The sequence below is a fragment of the Ceratotherium simum genome, chromosome 16 (genome assembly GCF_057802395.1).
Source record: "Ceratotherium simum simum isolate JZ-2026a chromosome 16, ASM5780239v1, whole genome shotgun sequence".
NCBI lineage: Eukaryota > Metazoa > Chordata > Mammalia > Perissodactyla > Rhinocerotidae > Ceratotherium > Ceratotherium simum.
The window spans coordinates 61,069,821-61,091,591 of NC_141915.1; the positions used below are offsets into that span (position 1 = coordinate 61,069,821).

Here is a 21,771-nt window from a genome sequence, read left to right on the forward strand (position 1 = left end):
CTCCACTTAGCTTGTCCCCTCTGAAAGCTTGATCCCCGCTCAGTGGAGGGCCCCTAGACAAATGTGGCCCTGCCCTCCTGCTGGCTGGGCATTGCTGCCCATGGTGATGCATTGTCATCTTGCCACCTGTGGGATATCTGCTCCAAGACGTGCCACCAACAGGCCAGCGAGTTCACCCCAGAACAGCTGCGAGGCCAGTGTGGGCCACCGAGAGATCGGAGGGCCATTGTTGGAGGCCGAGGTGCCTGGGCGGCCTGTGGCTTCCTCGGATTCCAGGCTGGGCTGGGGTGAGGGTGGGGGCCCGCACATTGCAGGTGTTCAATAACTGTTTGTCTAATGAACGAGCCTGGTTAGAATTTCATTCTCTGGACAGAGCTCAAGGTTCCGTCTGTGGCTCCGGTAACAGGGACGTCTGTGCTGTCTGGTCTGGGCAGCACTTTCTCCCGCTGTTTCCGCTCCAGCTGCCTGTCCTAGTGAGGTCCACAGGCACCTGGGCTTACCTGGGCTCTCCCCCTGGACCGCCTGGAGCTGATGCAGGTCCAGGGCAGACCCTGAACAGCCCCACTGAGCCCTGGGTCCCCTTTGGAGTGGGAAGCTGGCCTTGGGCCTGACTGCTGGACCAGGTGGCCGGAGGCTTATGGTGCATCTTGCAGACTCTAGACGCTCTGAGGCTGTGTCTGGGGTGCCCTTTGGGGACCTTGTCCTCCTCCCCTCCTGTGGCAGCAGAGCCTTTTCTACACATGACACCTGCTCAGAGCCCAGGGTGTGAAACGGGGCTAGGCAGTCAGTCCTCAGGCAAGAGAGAGTCTCCTATCACCCCCTGCCCCTGGGGCAGGTGGGGTCCAGGTGGCAGAGGCTCAGTGAGGCCACTTGCTTGCCCTGTGGTCACACGGAGAGTGACGTGGGAGCACAGGCCTCTGGGCTGGAAGTCCAGGGCTGATTCTCCACCCGAGCTCCTGCCCTGGCCCCTGGCATACCCTGCAGGGGGCTGGTGGGGCAGAGAGCTGGGCACTGGGTCTTCTCTCTGTGGGAAGCTCCTGCTGGGCCTCCCTGAGCCGGGTCCCCCGCTGGCTCCCCTGGGCTGGCCATCACTCTGGCCCCAGGGCTGCTCCTCTGTCCAGGGGCCCCAAGATCACTGGGGTGAGGTTTCCCTGCCCCAGAAACTGCTCTCCTCGCCCGGCTCACCTTGCGAGTTCCCAGAAACACTGTAGTTTTACCTCGGAGGATTGAGATTTTCTTTGCACTTATACTCACCGTCTTTAGAGGTTAAAATATTTCATCTCTGTACTTGGAAGGGAGTAGGCTGGTTTATCAAAGCAGCACTGGTAGAAGAGCCTGCCAGGATTCAGAAAGCCCCGGCCGCACCCTACTTCCCTTCGTAGCACTGCCCCCAGGAGTGTACTGGGGGGCATCACCAGGCCTTTTTGTCCTGCCTGCCGTGAGGACTTAGAGTTGGGGGGCGAGGCCAGGTCTGCTGAGAGCCTCAGGAGCCAGAGATGGGGTGCCCAGGAGATCCATCAGAAATTCGAGGATTTCTGGGCTCTCTGGAGATCTCTGCCGGGAGAGGCCAGGTCCCAGTTCACTTGGTGTCCCCCGTCTGGTGGTAATGCGTTGGGAGTGCATCTGGGTGCCAGGCAGGCTGAGATACAGGCTCCCCCCGGGGTCCCCTTGGGGATTGGGTCCCGCTCGGGTGTGTCTTGGACGAGTCACACCCACTCTCTTGGGGGGACAGGTCAGGCCTCTGCAGGAGGGTAGGCTTGGCAGGCAGCCTCGGGGACCCTTTGCCCAGCTCCCCCTGCACGGTGAGGCAGTCTTGCTGGGAAATAATCAGCATCTTACGTTAATTAGACCCCTGCGTTTTCCCCATCTCCCTGGTCCCTGCTGTCATATCTCATGCCCATGAAGCATTCGCTGCCTTTTCTGAGCTCATCACAGTTTGTTTTCCTCTCCGCTTCAGGCTCTTCTGTGTGCATGTTTGTGCTGGGCTTCTCTCTGGCTCTCGGCCAGTCCAGTTGGTCTCCCCTCTAGAGGCCTCCCCACTGAGGCTGGGAGGTTGGTCCTGAGCCAGCCCCTTGCCAGGGTCGGAGGGTGGCCGTGCACTGACTAGACATGAAGCTGGACCAGCTCAGGGGAGTTGGAATCAGGTGTCCCTCCGGCCACCCCACCTTGCCCGTGTCCCCTGCTCTCTGGGGTGCCCCGAGTCAGCCCACCTCTTCCTGTTTCCTTCCTGTCTCTCTTTCTCCTCCCATCTCCGTATTCCTCCATAGGGTTGAGTTCCTGGGACCCTGGCGCCAGACCACATGTGGCAAGGGATGGATGGGTGCTCAGCACCTTGGAGGCATGGCTGGATGTTGAATGAAGAGTCCTGAGGTGGTGGGAAGCTCTGAGGAGGGGACCTGCATTGTGAAGGGGGTCAGGGTGGGTTTCACAGAGGAGGCCAAGTGTGAACTGAGCCTTGAGAAATAAAGAATTGGGAAGAACCATGTGTTCTCCCAGAAGGAGCAGCACTGGAGTATAAATCCCAGTGTGGCTGGAGCAAACTTCACCTGAAGCAGTTACTGGGAAATAAGGACAGAAAGCTGGCACCAGCAGCAGGGACCCACGAAGCTTCTTGAGAAAAGGAGTGCAGCAGGCTGGGCCTTGCAGTGACCTGTGGAGGTCCCAGTGCCCCTCCCAGCCCCACTCCAGGATGCTACAGTCCCAGCCAGCCCATTCTGGGGGTCAGGCCCTTGGTCCCTGGTCCTTCTCAGGCATGAAGGAGCAGGAGCTGGCCTGAGTCCTCGCAGTGGCCAGGTGGAGCTCTCCTAGCTCAATGTAGCAGCTGACTCTGTAGCCAGAGGTAGTGACTACAGTGTGCACTGCTATCCCTGCCCGCTGTCCTGGCCTCTCGGCTCCGCTGGAGCTCACTGGCACAGGCTAATGGCTTTCCCACCTGGGTGCAGATGCGGGGTGCCTGGGTTGGCCTGTAGCCTTGTTAGGCATCGTTGGGACGAGTCTTCAGATCCCCCACACCCACCCAAGCCAGCCCAACCTCCAGGCCTCATGACTGGACCTGGGGCAGGATGTGGGGGTGTCATCTGGAGGACACTGCTGGCCCTTCCTCACCCTGGGCAGATGTGGTGCCTGAAACTGCCAGCCCCGGGCAGGGTAAGAGTCCTGCGTTTACTTATGACAGCAAAGGGGCTCATGAGCCCGGCTGGGAGCAAGAAGTCAGACTTAGTGCTGCTTTAGTCCAACTCCGAGTGCCTAGAAAACTGCCTCCACAGGGCTGGGGTGATGGGGCAGGGAGGCCTGGGCCAGGGGAGCTGCAGCACAGATGCCCTCTACTCCAGGGCCAGTGCCCAGGTAGGCAGGGGTGGCCTCCACACAGGGATGAGGGGTGGCAGGAGAGGGGCTAACTGTACACCTTTGGTCTGGGGGCTGTGACTACCCACAGAACCATCATGGATGTTCCAGGGTTGGTGGGAGGGAGGGAGGGATGGAGGAATGGATGGATAAACGGATCGATGGAGGGAGGGAAGAATGGATAGATGGGTGGAGGGAGGAATAGATAGATGGAAGGATAAATGGTTGGGTGAAGGGATGGATGGAGGGATGGAGGGATGGATGGATGGAGGGAAGGAGAGAGGGAGGGACGAAGGAATGGATGGATAAATGGATAGATGGATGGAGGGAAGGATGGGTAGACGATGGATGGAGGAATAGATGGATAGGTGGATCAATGGATAGATGAAAGGATGGATGGATGGATGGATGGAGGAATAGATGGATAGATGGATAGATGGATCAATGGATAGGTGAAGGGATGGATGGAGGAATAGATGGATAGATGGATCAATGGATAGATGAAAGGACGGATGGATGGATGAAGGGATGAATGGATAGATAAATGGAGGGATGGATGGAGGGAAAGAAAGATAGATGGAGGGAGGAATAGATAGATGGAAGGATAAATGGATGGATGAAGGGATGGATGGATGGATGGATGGATGGATGGAAGAATAGATAGATGGATGGATAAATGGAGGCATAAATGGAGGGAGGGAGGGACAAATAGATAGATGGATGGATAAGTGGATGGAGGGAGGAATAGATGGATAAATGGACGGATGAAGGGATGGATGGAGGATGGAGGGATAGATGGTTAAATGGAGGCATGGATGGATGGAGGGAGGGAGGAATAGATAGAATAAATGAATGGATGAAGGGATGGATGGATAAGTGGATGGAGAGATGGATAGATAGATGGAGGGAGGGATGCATGGATGGATAAATGGAGGCATGGATGGATGGAGGGAGGGACAAATAGAAGGATGGATAAGTGGATGGAGGGAGGGATGGATGGATGGATGGATAGATAAATGGAGGGATGGATGGAGGGAGGAATAGATAGATGGATGGATGGATGGGTGGATGGATGAAGGAATGGATGGATAAATGGAGGGAGGGATGGATAAATGGATGAATCTGCAAGATGGGGGAGGGCACAGGATGGTGGTGAGCCTGCCCCTAGGCTGCCCTCAGTCAGCACCTGCCTCCTCTTCCCTTAATTTCTTCTGCTATGCTGGCCCTGGAGCCTCTGCCAGTGCAGCCAACGATGTCGCCCTCATGGGGCCGAGGTGGGATGAGGGTCCACCCTTGCTGGACGCTGGTCTGTGCCCAGTTGTGCAGGACGCTATGGCTGGGTCTACTGAGGAGATGGGGAAGAGCTGGTCAGCAGGGTGAACTCACCGCCTACGGGCACAGGGCCTTCCTGTGAACCCGGTTCCATGGGGGTCCATCCTGTGCTGGTGTAGCCAGAGCAGACCAAACCCTGTGAGAAGACCTGCCTGGCACAGAGGGACTCTACATCCCTGTCCAGGCTGCCCTCTTCCTCTCCCTGCCCACAGCTGAAACAGGGGCGTGTCCAGGGTTAGCTCAAGGGGCTGGGGGCCTGGGTCTGGAGATGGGGTGCAGCAGAGCAGGGTGGGCGCCTCTGACCCTGTGTAGATGGGCTCTACCTCTGAGGTGGCCACTGGGGCTGGGGCGTATGCATGCGTGTGTGCCTGCATTCGTGTGTGTGCGCGCGCCCAAATGTCTAGACAGGGTCTTCATCTCCTTGCAGGTGGCTTCTTTTAAGATGGTGGCCAGGGCAGTGCCTTCCTTTGGCCAAGGCTGCTCCTCCAGCTGGTGGGGTTAGAGGAGGTGGTGCTGATCTGGGCTGGTCCCCTCCCCACGCCCCCCCGCTCCACAGGGAAAGTATGAGAGGGAGGGGAGACCAGGCCGGCAGAAGGTGTGAGGACGAGAGAGGGCAGAGAGGGAGGCAGCCCTCCCTCCGCCAGGGACCTCTGAGTCACTCAGCCCAGCGTCGTCATTGTCGTCGTCATCGTAGTCATCGTCGTCGTCGTCACCGTCGTCGTGGTCGTCGTCGTCGTCATCCCCCTCCCCTTCCCCCAACAGCCAAAGGGCTAAATTTACCCTTTTGATAAGAAGCAGACTTATATCCGATTTTCCTTTTCTTTTATTAGTTCTGGGCTGTTGGTGGTTGAGCCCGTCCCCTGTCATCAGTGCCTCCCCGCTTGTGGGCTGGGTGGCTCAGCAACCACAGGGTTTTCCTATTATGGCTGAGAGATGCTGCCTTTGGGCCAACCCAAGCTTCTAGAAGGTTCTCCTGTGCCGGCCGAGAGGAGTTTCCCGTGTGACGTGCTCATGTTTCTAGGCGGGCGCCCCTTACCCAGGGCTGCCTCCACATCCTGGGGCTGGGCTGGCCGGGAGGCTCACCCACGGCTTCCAATTCCTGCCCCCCATGCTGCCTGAACCCCCCACACCGCCATTCTGGTCCCTTCCCACCTCCTCCCTCTCTCCCTGTGCTGGTCTCAGCCTCTTCTTCGTGTCTAGCCCCCTTCATGGAGCTGTGGACAGCAGCCGGGGTCGTTCCGTGGTGCCCCTGGGGCTGTGGTAGCAGAGGGGTGGCTTGAGGCAGGGCAGGCCCAGTGTCCGGTGAGACAGTGAGTGAGTGTGCTGGCCTGGCTGACGTTGGGGGCTGCCTGCTTGTGGCCAGAGGGGACTGCCCCAAATCTGGCAGTCTGGCCCTGCAGGGGGTCCCAGATCCGGAGAGGGCTTTGTGCCAGCCCTGAGCTGCTTCTCCACTGCAGAATCCATATGACTCTTGGAGCCATTCTCAGGGCCAGGTGGCTGGGGGCTGAGCAGCTGGGCTGGGGAGGGGGCTGACTCCTAGGCAGCAGGGTCGGGGGTCAGGGGTCTTAGAGCTGCAGTTTGGTGCAGCCTTGAGGCTAGAGTTCTCCTTGGACCATGAATCAGCCTGGGTGTGCCCCCACCCTCAGGAGGAGAAGGAGGTGGCCTGCTGCCCCCACCGAACCACCATGGGGTCAGACAGAACCACAGGCAAGGAGCCTTTTCCAGGGGCCAGTCCAGTGAGGGCACAGTTCACTGGAGGTCTCACCCTGGGAAGCAGCATCCTTGAGGGCCACCCAGCCTGTGTTGCCCCCTCATACACGTTCAGAGCCATGCTTGCACACCCATATCCAGAGTGCACACTCAGAGCTCATACCTCAGACATGCATGCACATCTGGAGCCCACATGTACAATCATAGCCACGTGCGCACACTGAGCCGTGCATGCACACCCAGGCACACCCCATGAGTGCCCACACACAGTCCTTCCGCTGCCTTTGTGCCATGTACACACGCGCGCGCGCGCACACACACACACACACACACACTTCATCATCTTATGCCTGGGCCACTGGTAGCTTCCGGCCCAGCAGGGAATGTCCCTGGGTGGTATCTGGGAGTTGAGCCTGCAAATTTGTGCGCATCCAGAGTGGGTCTCGTGGGTAGCAGTGTGGCGTGGCCTCTAAGGCCCCTGCTGCAGCTGCTCTGGGTTTCCTGGAGGGGGCAGTCCCAGAGCGGCCCCTCCCAGCAGGGTCAGATCTCTCTTCATCCCTGTCCCCTCACCCCCATCCTTCTCCTGGGAGGACAGACAGATGAACTGAGGCCTCTCCACCTCAATCCACGCAGGATACTGGGTCGACATTCTCCCTCCACCCTCCCTCCCTCTCCTGGAATGAGAGGCATGTGGGCCAGGTCCATGTGTTGGGCTGTTGGTCCTTCCTGCCTCCTCCTCCTCCTCTCTGCCCAGCTCCCTCTGGGGCCTGGCTCAGCGCAGGAGGGGCACTTTGACCCCACAGGCAGGCCACCTGTTGCTCCAGTGTCTCAGCCGCCCCTGGTGTCCTCGGGGAGACCCAGGGATGGCCCCAGGGGAGCCAGGTGTCCCCAGTTGCCCAGGCAGGCTCTGCAAGTGGCTGGGGGAAGTGTGGTGCTGAGAGAAGCAGGGAGCCTGAGCAGGTGTGAGCGGGAGGGTAGGAGCTGGCGCGGGCGGCGGGTGTAGCCGCCAGACCCAGAGCCGGGGAGCCCGGTGCCAGGAGCCCGTCAGCTGGGCTTCCGGAAGCGGCAGGAACGCTGAGAGCCTGGGAAGGGGCTTGCTTCTCAGGAGCAGCCGCCAGCCATCTCAATGAGGCTTTTTTTTTTTTTACAACCCATTTTCACAGTTTCCAGAAAAGGAGGATGCTGTCTCTGTGGCTCACTTAAGTCAAAACAAATGCTCGCTCTGCTGCAGCTCTGAGCTCCTGCTCATCCTCGCCGGTTCTCTGAGGCCCTTCCGTCCCATCTGTCCATCTCCTCCTTCTGCCCCCTTTGCCCTCAGCCTGAGGTCACAGTGAAGAGCCTGTCTTCCCGGTGCCCCCAACCCAGGAGAGGCTGGTGGGCAGGTGGGGCTGAAGGAATGGACAGGCACAGAGGGCTCCTGGCTGTCCAGGCCCCCAGGCCGGCCTCAGGTGTGCTGGATCCTCAAGCTCTGGGTGTGTGGCAGGGGACCACCAGTGTTGCTGCATCAGACCTGTGGGGGGGCCTCACCAGCCCCTGGCCTGGAGGCTCCCCTAGCAGCACCTGGGCTCCAGGGCAGGAGCATTGTTGGTACCCTCGGGGCTGCCCAGGATCTGCTAACCATTTCGGCCGCAGCAGGTGGGCCTGGAGAACAGGTTGGTGGAAGAAGGCCCCATTCCCCTCAGTTTTGCCTGGCCATCTAGGGCCATCTCTGCTGTGGCCAGTGCAGCTTGCTACTACCTACTTGGTGCCAGCTAGTCCGCACTGCGGCCTGTGCGCAAAGGCTGGGCCCAGTGGTCACTTGAGGTTTTCAAGGTGTCAGGGCATTTCAGCCCAGCTCTGTCCAGCTGGGAGGGAAGTGGCTGCTGAAGCCAGGTCCAGGTACGTCCTGTCTCTCGGTCCAGGTTGTCTGGGGCTTGGGGCGTGGGGATGGACTGGCCTCCAGGGTTGGGTGCTGTGTCTAAGGAGCTGGGCCACCAGGGGGATGTCAACCAGCCATCCCGGGCATGCTGGCTTCCGGAGTGGTTTTCTCAGCCAGCCCGGCGCCCGGGCCAGGCCTCCGTGGTGTACTAGGCAGAGCTGAGGTGGCGCTGGAGCTGGGGCTGGAGCCCTGTGTCTGGGGCTGCAAACCCTGGCTTGGGCCAGTTGGGCAGTGGGGGCAGCCGGCGGGGGGCTGACGCACAGTACAGAATGGCCTGCCTCGGAACCCAGGGGAGTGGCCACCTTGACCGTGCACACTGGAGGGGACAGGGCAGCCTTGGAGTGGATGGGCCTCATTCAAACCCCAAGCTGGGCACTTGGAACCATGGGGCCCAAACTAACAATGCCACATTCTTTTATCAGCCCCATGGTGGGCCTGGCATCTGGGATCCTGGTGAGGCAAATTAGTATGAGGTTTTGTAAAGCCCCTGGTTCAAGAGGTGCTGGTGCAGACAATGCCAGAATGGGGGCTCCCAGCCTGGGGGATTCAAGCTGAGAGCCCCTCTGACCCTCCCTGCTACTCAGAGCTCCCACAGTCCCCTCCCAGGCGGGTGACCGCAGCACTCTGTGGGCAAGGACCTTGCCAGGAGGAAAGAAGCCTCCAGCCCAGTTCCCAGCCAGACTTGGCTGCGCAGTTCCAGCCCTGGCCAGGGCCCAGGCCGCCTCTGCTCAGGCTCTGTCTGGGCCTGGCTACTGGTTGGCGGGTGGGGGCTGGGGAGGTGGCAGCCAAGTCTGCCCACATCTCTGCTGGCCAGGCACAGTGGCATCGCCAAGCTTCTCAGAGGTGGAGGTGACAACGGAGGCATGGATGCTCTGTCCAGGTGTTGGGAGCTGGCTGAGGTCGGGAGGCTCTGGGAACCAGCAGTCCCCTCCCCACACCCACCACGGCAGTGCCTGCCTGGCAAGGCCTGCAGGACCTTTGGCTGCTTCCAAACTTCTAGCCCAGGACAGTGGGGGAGAGATTGAACCCTTCAGAGCAAGAATCATGGAGTCTCACACACGGGGCCCAGGCCAGGGGGTGTATCAGGGTGTTGGCTTTGCGCCTACCCAGCACCTGTGCCCTCAGGGCTGGCCTGCTGGTCAGGGAGCCTCAAGTGAGAGCCCCTGGTAGGACATGCTGCCGTGGGCTAAGGTTTTGGGAGGGAGAGGCCTCCTAGGTCTTCACATGGTCTCCCACGGTGCCCTCATGGTGGAGGACATCCATGCGTGGCATTGGGGTGCAGTGAAGGACTCTCGTGGCTCTGTCTCAGGGTGAGTGCCCGGAAGGTGGTCTGTGGAACGCTTGTGGCCGTGCTCTCAGGGCAGTGGGTCACGATGACCTCTACTTCGTTCCTTTTCCTTATCCCTTGAGCATTTTATAATGAAGGTATAAAGACATAATATTTGCATGACAAGGCTCTTCTGTTTTCAATGTGAAAGGAAAAAGGAGTGGAGAAGACCCCCAGCTGGACCGTCCAGCCTGAGTCTGGACCCTGGGGGCCCACAAACCGCAGAAGGCTGGGAGAGGCGGAGCAGCAGGGGCAGCTGGGTTAGTTCAGGTGGCCAGGGGCGGCCCTGAGGGCTAGGAGCAAAGGGGGGCCCTGGGGAGCCTAGGACTGAGGTGGGGGACGGGGGCTCGGCTGGAACCCTGTCCCACCCCTCTCATTTCTCACACTCTGGATCAAGGGTCCCTTCCTTATGAACTCAGAGAAACCAGCTATAAGGAAGCACTCCAAGAGAATCCCCCAAGTCAGGAGACAGGCAGGTGTGGAGCCAAGTGGGCCCCAGGCTTGGGGTCTCTGGCCACAGCAGGAAGCACAGCCTGTCATTGGTGAGTCCACTGCCCTGTGAAGCCAGAACCAGGGCACCCTCCAAAGCCCCAGTGCAGTGGGACCCCCTTCTGGGATGGTGTCAGAACAGGGTATTCCCAAGACCAGGATCAGTCTCAAGGGGGTGGGGGGCGGGCATGATGGCCTGATGGCCCAAGCCTCCCCACCCCAGATACCAGCTGAGGGGTCCAGTTGGTTCAGATGCCCCGCCAGGCCTCAGGCCTGCTCCCCACCTGCCCAGCCCCAGGTGGGTGGCCCTCAGGGGCATGGGTGGTGGTCTTCAGAAGTTGCCTGCTGCCCCTGCAAGGGCGCCCTGGGCGTGGGAGACCCCATGAGGGAGCTACCTCCAAGCCTCGGTTTCCCTGATCTGAGGACCAGAAGGCCCTATGGGGCGGGAGCTGTGTTTCCTGCCCGGCCTGGGGCCTGGCCCACCGCCCCCGCCTGCTGTAGTGTGGGAGAGCTCAAGGTGCGGGGTTCTCAGGCCAAGCTCCTAGAGAAGTCCTTTATCCAGACCCGACTTTTGGACTCGATTGCTTCCCACTGTCCCTGGGAGGAGCAGAGTGGGAGGGACTTCCCTGGGAGGGTGTGGGGGCGGGAAGGCCTGGGGGACTTGGGGTGGGCCTGGGTGAGGCAGGAAGAGGCCTCACTCATCCCACAGGCATGCCCCCCCCAGGGTCCCTGGAGCCCAGCAGAGGCTGCCCTCCCTCTCCCACCCTGCTCCTCCCTCCCACCCGCCTGGCCCCAGGAGGCCAACGCTTCCCTTCCCAGCCCAGAGTCCCCTCCCCTGGCTGGACTTGCCTGTGGTCTGGCCATGGCCCATGGCAATCCCAGCCCTGTGGTCCGGGAAGTCCCTGGCTCCTGGGCACCTTCGCCCCCTGCCCCTGGGTCCTCTCAGGGTCTCCCTGCAGTCTGAGACCCATCGCAGAAGTCAGCTCGCACCCTAGACCCCGGCCAGTGCTCACAGGCCCTTCCTCTGTGGCCCATGCCCAGGAGAGGCCCCCGTTGTCCACATGTCCCATTCACACACAAGGGGAGGGGAGCTGCCAGGGTTACAGCCAGCCGGGGCAGCCCCTCCCTCTCCCCAGCTCTGGGCCTTGCCGCCTCTCTGCTGAGTCACCCATGTCTGGGAAGCTCCCAGGGCCGGCCAGGCCAGGCTGCATGAGACATCACAAATTCACAAATTCCCCCTGCCTGCGGGGCAGGGAAACAGCTGCCCTGACTCACCTTGGGCCGGGCCTGCAGCCTCCCGGGGCCCCCAGAACCCCTGCAAACCCTACCAGGCCCCTACACTCAGTCTGATGGGGCGGCGAGCCCCCAGTTCCCTGCTTCTCACCCCTGGGATGGTGCCAAGCCAGGGTCGCTGCCCATGGAACTGGGGTGACAAGGTGCCAGGGCATCCTGCCATGGTAGGGGCGAGCAGTGCAGCCCCAGACTACCCACCAGGCACCTGGGGCTGCTCTGCGCAGAGCGCTCTGTGTACCCTATGTCCTTCCTGTGCAAGCCACTGGTCGCCATGGAAACCAGGGAGGCTCACTGGGGCTGGCCTTGGCCACTGGACTTGGGCAGAAAGAGGACACAGTGGCGGAGGGTACAGGTGGGCTGGTGGGCATGGAGAGCTGGGGTGGGCAGGCTGCACAGGCTGGCTGCCTGGGAAAAGGCCCCGTGTCCAGGGACTTATATGGCTGTCTGCGTCTCCACGCCAGCCGGTCAGGGCCTGACCCGGAGACACCCTGGGGGGATTTAAAAGCAGATCCATGTGCTTCATCCTCAGGCTCTTCCCATCCTTCTTTCTTCCTCTGCCTCAGTTTCTCCTCTTTCTCACCTGGGACAGGGCCCCCAGTCTGATGAATCAGTTAATTGGACCAGGGGAGAAGGTTGAAGACCCCTGGGGGGAAAGGCCAGCACCCCTAGTGCCACCCAGGGGGTGGGCAGAGACTGCTGGGCCCACAGGGCTGGGCAGGGCCCTTGGCGAGGCCCTGCTGAGCCTGGACCTTTCTGGGAGGTGTGGGCAAAGCACTCTGTCAGGTCTGCCCATGGCTAAGAGGCCGTGGAGCTGCCCACCGCCTTGGCCTGTGGGAGTTGAGGGCTCTGCCTGCAAGGGGAAGGCCCGCCCACAGGGCAGTTTGCTCGCCATGGGCCCTGAGTATTTATTTGGCACAGAAACTGGCCCCTGGTTGATGAGGTGGGAATGGGTCCCATTCTTGGGGGTTTTGCAGTAACAGGAGGACGTCAGGGCCTCTGGACCCTGAGTGTGCCTGTCAGGGCTCGAGTGGTCAGGGCAGCTTCTCCTGCCTGGGCTTCTTGGTATTTGAAGATGAAGTGGGGCCCGAGAGTCACTCCTGAGAAGGGCTCCTTGGGGGGATGCTGCCCTGACTCACTCTTGCCCCCTGTGTCCACAGCCAGTAGCCGCCTGATGGGGAGCTCTCCGGCCTCCTCTTTCATGGGCAGTTTCCTCACCGGCAGCCTGGGCTCAGCGGCCTCCACGCACCCCAGTGGCCCCACCCCGTCCCCTTCGGAGCAGGCCTACCACAGCTCCCACCCTGCCACCTCCCAGATCTGGTTCTCCCACTCCCACGAAGGTAAGTCAGGGGTCTGGGCTCCCAGCAGCACCTGCAGCTGGAGGGACTGACTGTGGTGCCCAGGGCCAGTGGCGAGGGGAAGGGCTCCCCCGCGGTGGCCAGCCAGAGCCAGCTGGCGACCCTGCCAAGCATGCTGGTGAGGGGCTGCCTCCCAGCAGAGGAAGCCTCCATGGGGGAGGTGGTAATTGGTTGGAAAGAGTGGGCAGGCCCCGCCAGGCAGTGGTCCTGGCCAGATGTGCACCACAGATGGGCAGAGAGGGAGAGAAGGAGGTGGAGCCAGGAGTGCTCTGGGGGCTGAGGAAATGTGGAGCACAGCTGGGCCGGCCTGGCCGGGCTGCGCCCACCTCCCCGACTCAGCAAGACATGGGCTCCAGATGTGCCAGCTGGGAGGGAGGGGTGGCAAGGAAGGAGCTGTCAACATACTCAGCTGCCACCCTGGGGCCTGGCCTAGAACAGAGTCCCTCCCAGGCCCAGCCTCCCTGTGGGACACAGCCCTGTGCACACAGTAGGTGCCCCGTGAAAATGCATCGCTCTCAGGCCAGGTGGCTAGCAAGAGGGCCCCTGGAGTCCTTTTAGGTCTCTGAGGCTCCCCTCAGGTTTCCCGGGGCTGCGCACCCTCCACCAAGCTCCTGCTGTCTGCTCTGGCACTGTGACGTGGGCGGTGACCCTGGGCCCTGACGTCCCCGGCCCATAGTTGCTGGTCCATTCAGCCATCTGATCCCCCGAGGCGTGGGAAGGGTTAAGCCCAGCGGCGGCTGGCACGCGGAGAGGTAATTGCAGTTGGCAGCGGGCACAGAGGGCTCTCCGCTCCTGGCACTGGCACTGCCGTAACTCAATGACTGCTGAGCGGCGGGCGTTGTGTTTGCAGAGCACGCAGACCCACACACTGCGCCCGCCACCGCCCATGTTCCAGGCAGGGAGATTAGCGCCCGGCGTTGCTGGAGAGCAAGAGAAACCTCTCTTTGTGCAATAAGAAAGGGGCTGTTTTCCAAACAGGACAGGTGACAAGTGAGGGACAGTTGTTAAAATAATCTGGGCTTTAAGCGCTGTGCAGAGCGCACATGTTGGGCAGGTGATAAGGAGCAGCTCTCTTCCCCGGCGGAGGGGAGGCCGGATCAGCCCTGAGGACCCAGGTGGGCAGAGCAGGGTCCCTGGCCCAGACCCACCTCCGCTTCCCGCCCTTGCACTCTTAGCAGCCTCCCCGAGGGGCGAGCCGGTGCAGATGAGGCCAGACCCCAGTTCGGGACTTCCCAGGCTGGCCGTGGGTGGGCCCCACGTGCTCCTGGCACCCCTGCCCTTCCAGCCTTTCTGCGTTCTGTGTCTGTCGGGCAAACTCTCGGCCCTGGCAGGAGCATCTGGCTCCCAGGGTGTCTGCAAGAGGGAGGAGGGTGGCCGAGCATGGGGGGAGCAGGCAGGGGGAGGCCTGCAGCCGCCGTGTGGGACAACCTCAACCGAAATAACGGCTGCTGCCCCACCCTGGCCCAGCCACAGGTGCACGGGCACACCCGGCCTGGCTGACTTGGTTTCCCCTCCTTGCAACGGCAGCCCCTGGTCGGCCCCAGGAGTGGCAGCAGCCCTGTATCAGGAGACACGTATTCCCCTTCCCCTCTCTCCCACACTTGGGGACCTCACCAGCAAGGAGGGCCGTTTGTGGGCAGCGCCACCTGCCTTGGGGCCTAGGGAGAACTTGCCCCCGTCCCTCTGGGGGCTGCTGGGAGGGTGGGGTGGGAGGCGGCCTGCAGACAGTGCCCTCAACGGCCTCCAGCCACTCACTTCCCCTGAGCCAACGGCTGCCTTGGCGGAGTCACCCCACCGCCCTCAGCCCGTCCTGCAAGAGTCCACCTGTCTGGGTGGGAGGCTAGTGTTGGGGTGGCACTCTGGCCTGCGCTGGCCCCCTACCTGCCCTTGCCCCATCCTGCGTCCTGGAGAGGCAGCTCCTTCAAGGCAGGGCTGGCCTGAGCAGGAAGAGGGGTCCTTGCTGAGCCTCACTGAGGAGGTTCCTCCCTCTGAAGCCAGCCTGAGGACTAGTGGGCATCTGTCTGTCCACCCCAGCTCCGAAACACCACTGGTGCCTCCTTGGGCTGGCCGTGCCCACAGTCTAGTGGGGGAGGGCAGGTGTGTCGGGACGATGGGCTTGGTGGGCAAGTGTAGGTGGACACAGAACAAGGAGAAGCCAGGTGTGGCCTCTGAGCCACCCACCCAGGCTCTGGAAGACAGGGTGGGTGGGGAGCAGGGCATACCCAGGGCTGAAGACGGGTGTTGGGGAGGCAGCCGTCCTTGAAGAGAGAGCACCCCACAACCTGCCAGGTCCCACCTGAGCGCAGCTAGTGTGTGTCTAGCAACCACATGTACCTTCCAGGCCCGTGCCTCAGTTTACGCCCTTGCCGTCTCCGGTTCTCTGCCTTCAGCTGAGCTGCCCCACCTCGGGATCCCCTTCCTGTGGGGCTTCCCTTGCCCTCCACCCTCTGCCCGTCTGCCTGCTGCAGCCTCGCTCCCCGACAGGCCACGTGGTGCAGCTGCCTCGCTGTGAGCTCTTGGGCTGTGAGCTCCAAGAGCGTAAAGGCCAGTGGCAGGCGGGGCTGGAGCAAGTGGCAGCGCTTGCTGGCTGGCTGCCCTGGCAGCGTGCCTGGCTGCTAGTTTGACTGGGTGCCAGCTGGCTCCCCGCGTGCCGGGGCCTGTTTCTCTGCCGTGTGTGTTCGGGGGGGAGGAGGGGGAGGCGGACGGGGGGCACGCGACATGGCCGGAGGGCGGGGGCCGACAGGCACGGTGGGCTGCCTGGGCGGGCTCTTCAGAGGTCTGGCTCTCACCCTCGTCCTGCCTCCTTCCACGGCCTCCAGGATGGGCAGGGAGGCAGGTGCCCTGAAATCAAACTCTCCGGCCTGTGGCTGGCCAGGGCTGGGCCCTTGGCTGGGGTCTTATCCTAACGGTAAGCAGGCCAGGACCAGCAGCAAGTGTGGGCTGGGTGGAGGGATGGGCCAGGAACCCCCCACTCCAGGCAGGGCTCCCCACCTCTCCATTGGTGAACCCAGCCCACCATCTGAGGGGCAGCCCCCAGAGCATGGGCTGGGGCTTCCTGCTTCCCTGGTGGAGCAGCTGGGGTGCAAGGGGGGCCCCCCGGAGCTGGAGGAGCCGCCCAGAAACATCTGGCCTGGGGCAGAGATTGTCTGTCCAGCCCCCGATCCTCCTGGCCCCCCAGGCTTGCCCAAGTGAGAGGTCCTGCCGGAGGCTGGACGTTCCCCTCTGGGGCTTAGAGTGGGAGTGGGTGGTGGAACTGGCCCAGGGCAGGGGTAAGCCGGTGTCCAGCAAGCCTGTCCTGGGTGGGTCAAGCGGGGGCAGGGGCGCGGCACAGCTGGTCCTGTTGTCAGTGAGCCTGGCCCCCTCTCTCCCCACCTCACCCCCAGCTGCCTGGCTTGGACCACCCACAGGGCGGATGAAAGGGGCTTCTGTTCCTGGGGGCTCAGCTGGGGAGGGGTGAGGGCCGGAGCTGCTGTACTCCACAGCCTAGGCTACTCGTGGTCTCTTGTGCCACCTGGAGGGGAGCCTGAGGCGGCAGTGGGCACACCTGCCGGCCCTGGCCCTTGGCCTGGCTGGCCTGTTCGTCAGAGCCACACCCACCCTAGTGGCCACTTCTCCAGCCAGAGCTGGGCAGGCCTCCAGTGGAAGCAGGGGCCACACCAAAGAGCTATCAGTGTTCACAGCCCCCCAGCTTCCCTGCGTCCCGCCAGCTGCCCCTCTGTCCCCCTTTGTCCCCTCAGAGACCTCAGGGCTCACTGGGGTTTCTGGGAGTGAGTGGGGGCCGGGAGCATGTCTGTGTGTGAGACGGAGGTCCCACCCGGAGCCCACCACCTCCGTAATGACCTCAGAGACCTCCTGGCTCCTGCAGCTCCATCTTCCAGAACTGTCTGGAGGAGCCCTCCACCCTGCCCCTCTCTGAGGCAGGTCCTGCCCTGGACCCAGTCTCTTTCCCCAAGACCCTGTCAAGCTCCTCCCCCCATCTCCTGGCTTCAGTTTCCTCAGTGGCTAAAATGACCTCTGAATCTGCCCCCATAGGACCACTGACGATCACTCCCCAGTGCCCTCCCCCCAGCCCAGTGCAGATGCTCCCATGTCTATGTGGCACCCTTCGCCCTGCCTACCTGTCCCCCACCCAAACCCAGGGGAGGATAGTGTAGGGGAGGGGCCCAAGCTCCCCGGATCCCCACATGGACATCAGGGCTGCCCTACCAGACAGGCCCCCTCTGGCCAGCTTCACCGGAGCCAGGGGGAGGCCCGTCCTGCCTGGACCTCTGACTCCCTCCAGAGCATTCTCAGGGCTTTGTGTAGCCAGCCCTCCCCGCTCCGTCCCTGTGTCCTCGGCCCCTGGCTGCATCCCGCCTTGGCCGTCTCCCCATCAGGTCCCCCCTCCAGTGGCCCCTCCTGCCATTGGGCCCCGAGCCTCATGTTCTGGCGGGTTTCCTTTGTGGCCTGAGCCCAGCTCACCACGATTTTCCTCATGTGCCTCCTTACTTGTCCTGTCAGCTGCTGAGGGCAGGGATCCTGCTCTGATCACTGTGGGCGCCAGCACCCGGCAGAGGGCACTCTACTGGTCCCGCCTGTCCTGTCCTGGTTTGGATAAAGGGGCCTGGTTCCTGCAGCCACAGGTGGCCCTGAGGCAGGGGTCCCAGGACCAATCCCTGGCTCTAGGTCAGGCCGAAAGCCTTCAGGATGATGACGTTTACTTTTCCTGGCAGTACCAGGATATGTGGGTGGTGTTCACCCGTTTCACAGGTGAGGAAACTGAGGCTCAAGAAGGTGTGTGATGGGATTTGAATCTAGGGTCCAGCTGGAAGGCTCACCTCTCCTCTCCCCTCCTCTTGGCTGCTCTGGTACCGGTGTCTCTGCCCTCTGAACCAGGTCTCCCTCTGCCTACCCTGTATTGGGAGTGGGCAACCCCTTCCCCAGCTCCCACTGGTCCCAGTGCCAGGGACTCAGCTGGGCTCTTGATGTGGAGGCAGCTCTGGGACCCAGGGCCAAGAAGCCCACAGCCATAGCAGGTGAGGACTGATGGACAAGGACCCAGGCCCCTGCCTCTTGTACAGGGCATCTTTACAGCCTGAGAGCTGCGTTAGCCTCAAGTCCACAGCACCTGGCTGGGAGGCTGGGAGAGCCACAGCACCTCTGAGCCTCAGTTTCCCCTTCTGCACCCCACACTTAGCAGAACAGCCATTCAGATCCACATGTCCTCACATGTTCCCTGTAGCAGCTGTCCACTGCTGAGCTGGGGGCCTTGGTGCCTTCCTGGGCTAACATTTGCAGCAGGCACATGTGTGTGGACAGCCTGGGTCTGACTGGACGGGGGAAGAGACCTGCTGTCGCTGCCCGGGCAGGTACACTTGTCCACTGCACGTCTGCTGGGGGCTGGCTCCGGGCGCTGTGTCCCCAAGCATCCTGGACCCCTAGACACGATGACCTATGAGTGTCCAGGACACCCCCAGGGGGCTTGGAGCCCACTGGAGGCCAGGGCAAGGAAGCCAGTGGCAGGAGGTCTGGGTGGGGCAGGGCAGGGTGGCAGTCGGAGCTCTTGTAGGGTGTCAGCAGAGGCTTTGCTTGCTCCAAGCTCTGAGATTCTGTTGTCTTCGCCAGCTTGAGGCCTGTAGTGAGCCTGGGGCCCCAGCCCTCCCTGGCCCTCAGGCCCCAACTCCCTCCAGGGCCTCCTCCGAACTCTGCATTTCTGCTCTGTGCAGCCTGAGCCTTGCCCCTCCCTGCAGAGCACCTGCCGGGAGCCTGGGGCTGTCCACGGCTGCGTGGGTCCTGGGCGAGCTGCCCGCTACTTCTGTTCCAGAGGTGCCTGCGGGAGCCTGGCACCTTCCCCGGCTCTCACCCGCTCCTCTCAGCCTAAGAACAGACGGAGGCTGCCAGGCCCTGCACCTGGGTGGCTGGAGGTCAGCGTGTGTGCGCGGGGCCCCTGCACCAGGCCCCCACAGGCAAGCGTGGTGGGCCGACTTTGATAGGATGGAATGAAACAGGAATCAGTATGGGCTCACACTCTCCCCCGACCCCCAACCCCACCTCCGGAAGGCCAAGGCACAGGCACACCCTGAGAGGCTGAGCTGCCAAAACCCACTCCAGTCACGAGAAGGGTCTTACTCGGCTCCTCCCAACAAAGCCCAGATTGGTCGATCCTGGGAGCCATACTTTGAACACACAGCCTGGACGCCCAGGGGTTCTGAGCGCCGAGTGTGAGAGGCCTATGGATGGGTGCAGGGGTGTTTGGTGGGAAGCAGGGGGGACATGGGGAGGGAGCTGTTGCAAGCTTACTCCTTCAGATGCTAGAGCAGGGATGGCAAATATCCTGCCAACTCTCTCCCAATGCCCCTCCTGGACCCAGGGCAGACATTATTGGTTGACTGCAGCACAGCACTTTTCATGCTGCGTGTGGATACAGCCTCAGAATCCTTCTTAACCGAGCATTCTGAGTCTTCCTATCATTTAGTAGACTTGTGCACCACAGTTGAAACCCCTTGACACCCTGAGTGAAAGGAGTGTCACATGGGAGAGAGCTAGCACCCAGTTAGTGTTGGGTGTTGGGCCAAGGCCCCCACCCTGGCATGTGTGGCAGAATCCTAAATGATAGGAGTGTGCCGGGGCCCAAGGAGCAGGGCCTGTTTGCCCAGACCTGGTGTCTCTGCAGGCATTGTTTTGGGTGGGGTAAGGGTGGGATTCATTAGGGCTGGCAGGAGAAGGGCAGGGGTTAGGGAGGTCTGCTGGGGCTCCATCTAGAGGGGCTTTCCCCGCTGCTGAGCCCTGGAGGATGGCCTGACCCAGAGGAGGTGGGGCCGCTGACTGGTCAGAAGTTTCCGACACAGGCTCCTCAGAGCCTGCCGGTGTGGCTGTAGAGGTGCGGATCCCTGCCCCAGTGGTCAGGAGACTCAGCCAGGTTATGTTGCAGGGAGCTGCCCTCAGAACCTGATGCCGGGACCCTGCTGGCAGCCCCCAGCCGCAGCTTGAGGCTTGACGGTGGGGAGAACTTTCTAGCAATTTGAGCCTCAGGATCAGTGTGGGTGTCACCCTCCAGGGAGGTGACACTGGCTGTCTGTCAAGGTGGCGCAGGGGGCAGGGGCATCCATTGCCGAAGACCTTGCCCTTGTGGGTGTGGGGGCAGCAGGCAGGGAGCTGGGGCAGGACCCTGGGGGTGGTTAGAGCCCTGTGCATCACGCCGCTAGAAGAGTTTCCTAAACCTGCTGTGTCTGTGCTGAGCTCTGTGGGCCTGGGGGTGGGGGGTTCCCTGGTGCCCCTGCAGTGGGGAGTTTCCTGACTCCTAGGGAATCCTAGTTCTCTGGTTGGCTGACCACACCCCTCCCAGGCCTGGCAAGAGTACTTCTAGTGTCCAGCCTCCCGAGAGACCCAAGAGCAGCCCCAGTCTTCCCTCTGGAGGCTGGTCCCTGGAAGGGGTGCTGTCGCCGCCTCCCCAGCTTGGTGAGAGGGGAAGTTCTGGGTTTGGCTTGGGGCAGGTGGCGTCTCGGGCACCTTGGGCTGCTGGGAAGGTGCTGCAACGAAACCCAGGAGAGGTAAGGTGCTGGACAGGGCGGGGTGGGGCTGAGATGACCCTGCTGAGAGAGGAGGGCCGGAGCCACCCTCCTTCCTCTCCGGCTAAGAGGTTTGCGGCAGGCCTTGGGTCCTCCTGGGCACCCACCCCTTCTTGGGGGGGGGGGCAGGAGGAGACCCCCACCCCATGGCCCCCCACCCCTTCACCCATTTCCCCTATAAAGTGCCCCTGCCCGTTTTCCCACTCTCTCTGTCTTTCAGACCCTGCCCTCTAGGTGTTCCCCGCCGTGGTGGGCTGCCTGCTGACCCCTCTCTTCCTGCCCACACTGCACACTTCCCACCAGCACCCCTGACCTTCCTGGATGTGGCAAGCAAAGGCCCAGGGGATGCCAGCAGGGGCTGGGGTGTGGTCACTTTGCCTCGAGGCAGCCGGGGGACTTGGTATACACTGCCCCTGCCCAGCCCACGACGGCTTCCATTTCATTGCACCCCATCGGGTGCTGATGGCGTGGACCCTCTGTCCCCCATTGTCAGTTATGTCATGGGATTCGGTTGGGTCTCCTGGCAGCTCAAAGCAGTGGGGGCAGGGTGGGGGGCATCCTCAGTAAGACTCTGCCAAGGCCCAGGGCCCCTCCCCGGGGCTCCAAGGGCAGTGGGACCCAGGAACAGCAGGTCTGGGGCTTGGCCCCTCACCGTGGGCAGTTGCTTTAGACAGGTTTGCCACTTGTCCATTAGGGTGAGCACAGTAGCCCTGACCCCAAGGGGTGTGAGGGTGTGGGAGGGGAGATCCTAGACCACGCCATCCCCTGCAGGAGTGCGGGGTTGAGAAACTCTGGCCCTGGGTTCCACAGTGTCCAGCCCCCGCCCTGCCGCCCAGCCACCTCAGTGTGTCTGTAGCCGGCCCTGCTCTTGTGTCCTATGCCCGCCGCCCTGTGCCCTCCCTGCTCCCCGAGCCCTCCCCCGAAATGCCCCCCCCACTCTTCTCTGCTGCAGCTCCTTCAAGGACCCAGTGTTGCCCGAGCTAGCGCAGCCCTCGCTTCTGGCTTCTGGCTTCTGGTTTCAGAACAGCTGCTCTGATTCATAAAATCATTTTTTATTTTCTTTTTCAATTCAGAGAGTATGATCCTATCTATGGAGGCAAAGAAAGGGGCCTTTCTGTGGCTGGGCTGGGAGGACTGGTCCCCTTCCTCTTTCTGCGCCCCCATCCCCACCCGTCTGGGCCTCTTTCCCCACACTCGCCCAGCTTCCCCACCCAGCCTGCTGGCCCACACCCCCTCCGTTTCTTCTTCCCTCTCCCCCATCTGCCCCCACCTTCGTCCCCCAGCCCTAGTTCCCCTTCTGGGGTCTCAGAGGGTGGAGCCTCGGGCAGGCTGAAGGCGGGCTGGAGGCAGGGACCTGGGGCCCCTGGTAGATTTCTGCCCCCACTCCGTGGACAGCCACCAGCTGGGGCTCAGAAGTGGAGGGACCTATCGCCCTCACACTGCCCCCAAAGGGCA

The 21,771-nt window shown here is 62.1% G+C and overlaps 1 protein-coding gene across 2 annotated transcripts in view; it reads left to right on the forward strand.

Annotated features, from left to right (window-relative positions):
• Positions 1-21,771, forward strand: part of BAHCC1 (BAH domain and coiled-coil containing 1) — a 69,410-nt gene that overhangs the window by 17,921 nt on the left and 29,718 nt on the right. For both annotated transcript variants that reach the window (XM_087441772.1, XM_014789417.2), the window contains exon 3: positions 12,572-12,751. In XM_087441772.1, coding sequence (XP_087297898.1) covers positions 12,572-12,751 — 180 coding nt within the window. The remainder of the gene's footprint in view (positions 1-12,571; positions 12,752-21,771) is intronic.